General features: G+C 28.2%; 1 protein-coding gene across 3 annotated transcripts in view; it reads left to right on the top strand.

Annotated features, from left to right (window-relative positions):
- Positions 1-8422, top strand: part of LOC107446570 (protein lifeguard 1) — a 75331-nt gene extending 66909 nt beyond the window's left edge. For 2 of the 3 annotated variants that reach the window (XM_071185602.1, XM_071185603.1), the window contains exons 8-12: positions 1148-1189; positions 1735-1824; positions 3077-3124; positions 6315-6467; positions 7953-8422. In XM_071185602.1, the coding sequence (XP_071041703.1) occupies positions 1148-1189; positions 1735-1824; positions 3077-3124; positions 6315-6467 (333 nt within the window). In that variant the 3' untranslated portion in view covers positions 7953-8422. The remainder of the gene's footprint in view (positions 1-1147; positions 1190-1734; positions 1825-3076; positions 3125-6314; positions 6468-7952) is intronic. The other variant, XM_071185604.1, reaches the window with a different exon arrangement.

Below are 8422 nucleotides of genomic sequence, written 5' to 3' on the forward strand. Positions count from 1 at the left end.
GCCTAGAAGCTTACCGGGAAATAAATGATCTGTTTGGGTTTCTAACAGATTTCTCGACAAAATCCGACGCTGAAATTAGACAGGCTTGCACAAAGTTTAAGGAACATTATTTCGAGGACATTGAGCCTGAGTTTATAGACGAAATGGTGCAGTATAAATACTTCATCTTACAATTAGAAGACGCCGGAAAAAAATTGTGCCTGCCGAAGAGTCTTACAAACTGATTATTGGTAACATGGCACAATCAACTTTCCCGAATGTAATGACAGCTTTGCAAATATATAGAAGTCTAATGATTACAAACGCCACTGGTGAACGAAACTTTTCCAAATTGAAATTAATTAAAAACTGTCTTCGTTCAACTATGTCTCAAAACCGTTTAAACTCATTGGCCATAATGGCAATTGAAAATGATGTATTGGAAAAGGTTAACTTTCAGGATGTCTTGGACGATTTTGTAACAAAAAATGTTAGAAGAGTTAATATTTAGGCTTATTGTATGATTTTTTTTAAATGCATATATTAATTACTTATATTCTTTTCGTTTGATTCAATATTTTTATTGAATAATGTGATAATGTACCTGTGTAGTAAAAAACAGCGTAATTATGAATAAAGTGTTGTGTTAGCGAAAAAATATATTAGGAAGTTAGAAGACGGTAGGGGGAGGGCCGAGACGAGCATTGCCTAGGGGCCGCGACATGCATAAGCCGGCCCTGCATTCACCAAAACATATCTGTGATTGTCGTCATACACCGGTGAGGGTCCGAGTATCCAAGAATGTAATGAAATATTCGATCTGTCACTGACGTATTTGGTGTTTGTCGACATTCACCGGTGAAAGTCAACAACCACCGATTTCGGTCTTTCGCTGTGACATATATATATATATGTTTTTGCTTGTAATTAGAGTTTCAGAATATATATGTATATGGGTCACCAGTCTCCTATCTGCGACAATGGGTTAAGAAGCTTATTAATATTTGATAGGACTTATAGAGCAAGAATTTTTGATTTTTCAAAACCTTGTTTATTAGATGATTCTTTTTTTTCTTCTTAGATTAATATTGACGTGATTAAAAATAGTTTTTGTTATTTTGATGTTATAAATAAATATATATAATTAATAATTTTCTGTTATTTGCAGGTAATATGTTTGGCTTTAACTCTCTTTGCATTTCAAACAAAGGTAAGTACCATTTGATACAATTTTAATTTATGAGGAAAATTTTTGTTTGTTTTAACCTTCAAGCGGCCTTTCAGTAAAATATTTTTTATTAGTACATAATTTACTTTTTAATGATATTCTAATATTATCGGCACCAAACAATAAGTATATTTTGAGAATTTTTCATGTGAAACATTGATAAAAAAAAACATAACTACGAGGTTTTTGTTGTGAAAAATTTAGTATCAGCAATTTAATAATGAATTGCGTTTTTAAGAAAATTTCACATCATGTTATAAATTCTAATAACCTCTATATAATATTCATCTAAAAATTAAAATGTAATTAGAATAAAAAAATTAAAAAAACTATCTTTTCTTTGATCCACTTTTTTTTTGTTTCTGGCAAAATTATGAACCACTAAAATATCTATGGTGCTTTCATTTGAAATAATCAATATAATATTTTACCAAGATATAAGTTAAATTGAATCGACCAAACTGAATTCTTTATTTTTATTAAATTGAAGAAATTTCAAGCAATATATTTTGTGAACATTTTTTTAGTATGACTTTACCACGTGTTCTGGTTTGATCTTGGTTAGTGCCGTTGTATTCCTGGTGTTTGGTATAGTAGCTATTATCTTTCCGGGAAAGGTAAGTTTTTCTTCTTTTGTGCAAATTAAATTTTTAAAATGAATCAATCATGAATTATACATAACACTCATTTAAGGTTTTAATTAAATATAAATCAGGTTTATACAAACTGATGAGCAGTATTTAATTTTAATTGTATGTAATTGATAAGAAAAATGTACTTTGTTTCAATTTCTTTTTTTTTCCTTATTATTCAAAATGTTTAGACAACAGATTGCAAGTGTAGAATGCTTGAAACCTTTGAGCCGATTTTCAAGTACAATCTTAATGGCTCGAAGGTCTAACCTTAACTATTCTAGATAATTAGTCAAAGCAATATTTTAAGTTAAGAAATCAATGCGTTGTTTTTAAATCATGTGTAAGTGCAAAAATCGATGCATAGATGTAACGCGTGAACACGAATCGCAATAATGGATATTAAAAACGCGTGAATACGAATCGCGATACTGGATTTTTGAATCACGTGAATAAGAATTGTGATATGCGATTTTTAACCTAGCTCCATGATTTTTAAATCCCGTGAATACGATCCGCAACGCATAGCTTTTAAATCAGGCGGGGAGATTTCCGTATCTTGATCTGTGGCAGAATAATTGCCAAGTCTTGGCAACTTCCGGGCAGTGGCCCGCAAGAAACTAAGAAAACATCACAGAAAGGGGCAAACTCGTAGCACAAAACATCTACATATATTTTTTTTTTTAAAAATTAGCAAGTTTAAAATCTATTTGGCGTTTGTAGTTGGCGCAACAGATCACGATACGGAAATATCCCCTATCAGGCAAGTATGAAAATCGATGTTTGATATTAAAATCGCGTGAATAAGAGCCACGATATGCGATATCGATTCCAAATATTCAAAATGGCTAAAAACCGTCAAACCAAAAGAATAAAATTGGCGGAAGAATCACGTAAGACCTAATTAGCGGAAGAATGTATGAAAACACCTTGTTACGGGATAGTCAATCTTCAAAATTTTGTCAGATTATAATTTTTTGATACATGAAGGTCCAAGAACCAACGGTCTTGAGATATGTAGAATCCCACGATATTCGCATGCTTCGTTTCTAGTTTTTAGACCAGGAGGAATGATACGAAAAACCCGGAATTCACCCGGAATACAATCACTCCTGTATTAAAATATGGAATAAATTTCATTTTAAAAAAAAAACTATTTTAAGAAATCATTGATTGTAAAAATAACAATGTTTCTCAGTTAATGTCAATAACAATGTGATTTAATTTTTTTTTCCAGATTATGCAGCTGGTGTATGCATCAGTTGGAGCTATTATTTTTTCCTTTGTACGTAAAGAAAAAATCAGCTTTATTTGTATTTTTTATTTTACATTCGCCAGGGATGAGATTAGCCAAAAGGCAAAAAAGCTGAATTTCCACGATAGTAAATTTTACGCAAGCGCAACCCTTTAATAATAAATTCCAGACAGTTTAAGGTAATAAATAATGTGTTGACATACAATTGCGCACTAATCTATTTATTATTATATAAATGATTACATTGATACTTAACATTTAGTGAAAATAAAAATTACCAATTGAAAAAATAAAGCTGGAAATTATATTTTCCCTCAGTTCACATAAGAGACAATTATTACTTGAAAAACTACTTGGTTTAGCAAATTAAAACTACTGAGAATATACATTAATATTTCATTTCTTTGAATAAATACTATTATGTGATTTATAGTAAATATATCAGTAATATTACTTTTTAAATTATATTGAAAACAAAAACTTTAACAATGGACCGAATCATTATGTTCATATTACAGTCTAATCTAACTAGAGCCCTCTGAAACATATCAATAACAGTGAAGTAGACATATATAGTAACTCCTTAACATACAAAAATTGCTATTTTAGTTTGAAAATTTGCATGACAATCAGCAACTGTTTAGATAATTGTTTTTTATTTGATAAGAATTTTGCATTTTATAGCATAAATAACAGCAATTATAAATAAAATTTTAATGATGAGTTAATTAACTCTTTTTCCAACAAAAAAAAATTTAAATCCCTTTTTAAGTGATTGCTTTTGTATGCTATATCTTTTATGTTTGCTATATTAAGTCGTTAGTCCATCTTCAAACATCTTGTGACAAATCTTATTTTTTCTTCTTTGCAAGCACAGAATGTAAGTTTTGAATATATTCCCTTCCAGTTTCTCTGATGTTGTAACACTTACATATAGTAATAATCGTCGTTAGAAAAACAGTCACCTTTATAGTGACTAATTAAAAAAAAAAAAAACTTCTTACAAGAATCGCGATAGTTGATCTTAAAATTGTGTGAATATGAATAACAATTATGGATTTTGAAATCACATGAATATGAAACTAGATATACGATTTTGAAAATGAGAAAATACAAACTGGGATATAGAATTTTTAAAACGCGTGTAAATACAAATCATGATTCATAATTTTTAGATAGCGTAAATACGAATCATGATGCGTAATTTTAAGATTGCATAAATAAGAATTATGATGCAAATCCCAATGCCTTATTTTAAAATCACGTATAAATACGAAAATCAATGTTTAAACTTGAGTGAATACGAATCGCTACATAGGTTTATAAAAAGGTGTAAATACGAATCACAATATCGGATTTTTAAATCTCGTAAATAAGAATCGCAACGTACAATATGTATTCAAATCACGTGAATAAGAATCGCAACACGTAAATATGAAAAGCTATGTTTGTTAATAAAATCGTATGAATAAGAATCGAGATATTAGCAGATTCCAGGCTTGGGACCTCTTAAAGGTTTGTCAGAAGCAGCGTCATTTGAACTACGAAAATCAGATTTATCTGGAGGGCGGGTAAAAAATTCGGCAAATCATATCTGCTGCGTGTAAAAGGGGAGAAAATAGCTAAAATAAGTAAAAATGAGAAAGGATTGGTAGCTATGTAGCTTGAATTTTCTGTTTCTCTTTGAAAATCAGTGAATATTCTGAAAAAGCGGAATACTTAAAAAAAAAGTGAAATTTTTAGAAAATCTGAATTTTTGATAAAAAAAGCTGAAATTCAAGAGATAAAAGTGAAAAAATTCAGCTTTTCAGAAAAAAAAAGCTTTTTTAGAAAATCGGTGAATTTTCTGAAAAAGCGGAATATTTAAAAAAAAAGTGAAATTTTTAGAAAATCTGAATTTTTGATTAAAAAAAAAATAGCTGAAATTCAAGAGATAAAAGTGAAAAAAGAGCGGAAAAATCTCATCCCTGCATTCCTAAATATCTATTTGTGAAATACTACATTAAAAAGAAATCTATCTTTAGAGTAATTTCACTACAAGTTATGTGCAACGTATATTTTAATTTCATTTTTTACACGATTTTCAGTATCATTATTTAGCAAATGAAAAAGTCAATTTTATTTAAAGTTATGATTCAGTAACTTATTAGTTATTCTTCCCCCACGAATTTCATGCTATATACTATTGTTATTTTTTTTTTTTTGGTCGTATAAAACTATCATCAATAAGACTAGTGAACTAACTTTTGATTATTTAGCACCAAAGTAAATTAATATCTTTCACAGCCTAAATGAGGTTCACTAAAAATATGCTACATAGTTATTAACACACACAAAAGAAATGTCGCTGAATATTACGGCTTTTAATAATTAGGAGATAAACTTAGAGATACTGTGCCCTCAAAATTAAAGCAAAACATAATTTAAAAATCTGCTGTCATTCAAGAAATTTTTTGGGAAATCGTCTTTTTTATTTTATTTATTAACTCTAAAATTACAGAAATAAAAATTTTTAAAGTCTAAAAGATCTTTCGTTTTATACATGTGTAATATACCCTCCAATAAATATTTTTCCTAGTAATATATTACCTAGCAAAGGTAATATATTACCTATCGATCGCAAATATGATCCCCACAACATGGAAATAATTTAAATAGATATATCAGAGTAACTTATTGCCATAATCCAAAGTTCTGATAAAAGTTTCATTAAAATTTTGTTCTAAAAATGTCTGCTTCAACTTACCATTGAAATAAGAATTTTACGTTCACTTCTAATATTGATGAAATGTCTAGTTTACATTCAAAATCAGTAATCGTCAACAGAATCTGCATGTTTAATTTCATTCACTTGATTCTCACAATTTTAAATACATTGGGATTTATCTCTCATGTAGAACAAAGATGTAAATGATGAACTCTCGATGCAATGAGACATAAATGACATTTCAATCAATTTGAGAAAACTGGTGTAGAATGTAGAGAAACATCAGGGTGCTTATATGAAATTTTTCCAGCTCAATATGAAAATATAATAAAATGTTGTTTTTTTTAAAATATATTTGAATATTTTTTTAACTAGTATAAGCTCATTTTATTAATACAAAATTTTCAATCTTCTCATTCTATAAGCTCATTTTATTTACACAAAATTTTTACTGTTAATCAAAATTGTTATTTTTCAAATGTGTTTATTCTACTTTTGTATTATTTTTTTTAGTACCTGGTGTTTGACACTCAGCTGATGATTGGTGGAAAACATAAATACAGCTTATCACCTGAAGATTATATATTTGCTGCATTAAATATTTACATGGACATAATAAATCTGTTCTTAATGATCTTGCAAATTGTTGGATATGCTCGGGACTAGGTAACTAATAACTATATTTTACATTAGTCATAAGATTCAAAGACTGTCTTTTTTTCTTTCCTTTGAACCCCTTAACAGTAGCACTATTTGAGAAAAACTAGTACAAATGATAAAAGCAATTGCAGGAAAACAAACTTTAATGACAAGAATTAACTAAGAATATTAATGAAGCTAAATATTAATATTTTCATAGCTGCCAACCTTAGGAATAAAAAATTAGGAACACAATATGCGACAAAATTATACGCACCAATTACGAGAATAAGACAAAAATTTAACTATTAAATAATAACATTAATAGATATATATTTAAATACCGTATGTAAATTAGTAAAACAAAACACTATCTTTTGTTGTAAATTTATAATATTAATACTTCATAATTAGGAATACTGGTATAATAGCTTAAAAACAACCATTACCAATTAATTTATAATTATTCTCCTCTAAATTATAAAATACAGGTAAATAATAATCTACATTATAAACAAATATTTCTGATGCAACTGTTTAAATACTACAATGCATTTTTTAAAAAAAATAATAATTGTAATAATAGTAGTAGTTTGTGTAAAAATAATAATAGGTGTAATAATAGTTCAATTTAGTGAAATGATCAGCTACAGCTATTGTGCTAGTATTTTCCAATAAAAAGCTACTAAAAATTACTTTTGCACAATAATCACAAGAGCGCTTGCGGTGGGGAAAACAAGGGATTGATTTAAAAACAAAACACCTTTACGAAAATTCAGATTTTTTATAAAAATATCAGATTTGATTTAAAAATTAGAAACAAATCCAAAAAATTCTGAGCAGTTGTCAGCTATGATATTTTCCTTTACCAGCTAAAGTTTATTTTTTAATGTTATTTTTATCAACAACTAAACTGCTGATTTTTGATATCAAATAAGAAAAGAAAAAGCTCAATTTATCTGCATACTTTCTTCTTTGTTAGTGTATTTTATTTGTGACGTTGATCAAACTTAATAGTCCTTATTTACCATTTAACTAATCAAATAGTTAACAAAAACTGATATTACCCATAGTTTATTTATTGAAAAATATGTTTTGATCTTAGATGATCTTTAAGACACATTATGAGGAAAATTTTATACTAGACGTCCCTATGGATTTGGGATATGTAAAAAGATGAAAAGCTGGTAGTAAAACCATTAAAAAAATAATAAACTAATAGAATGAAGTGTCTATCATATCAGTTTTTGCTCTTTCCCGTTTTGATATGTATATTTAGGCCTTCAGCCTTGCACCCAACTGTATAAACATTTCCTTGCAGTGCATGTTTTTTCATCAATTGACACAGAGAAAACCATGCATTTTTTGTTCCTTTAATATTCAGATTTAAACTTTTCCCCCATATGTTTATATGCTTAAATTTTTATAGATGCAGGTGCTGTGAATTGCCTCACTGATAATGTATACAATTATATTAACTGTTTTTAAAATAAAACTCCTTTTCTCTTTTAGATTTTTGTATCTCACTTACTACTTTGGATGTTGTTTGATTTTCATTGTAATACGTCAAGCTAATGTTGTTCTAGTCGTTTGATATTTCATATGAAGCAACGTCATTGTATCCAGTATTTTTTTTACATTAGATGTTACTTGTAACCGCTATGCATTCCATTTTTATTCAGTTGTCATTTGTTTGAAGAAAAAAATCAGTGATTTTATTAATTTAACTAAGTCATTTCTGTACTATAAAATGCACTTGCCTACTGTCAACATTAAGGCTACATTTGTAACAGTCAGTGTAAAAGCTGCAGCACTAAGATCATGTGATGAATACATACTCTGATATTTGTTACAACCATTGAACAATTCTTATTTGAAAACTTAACTTGCTAGATTTTGACTCTTAAACCAAAAAAATTAGTAGATTGAAACTGACAATTACAAATCAGAGAACAGATTTATACAAATCACTCGTCTTAAAC

Source organism: Parasteatoda tepidariorum, chromosome 9 (genome assembly GCF_043381705.1).
Source record: "Parasteatoda tepidariorum isolate YZ-2023 chromosome 9, CAS_Ptep_4.0, whole genome shotgun sequence".
Taxonomy (NCBI): Eukaryota; Metazoa; Arthropoda; class Arachnida; order Araneae; family Theridiidae; genus Parasteatoda; species Parasteatoda tepidariorum.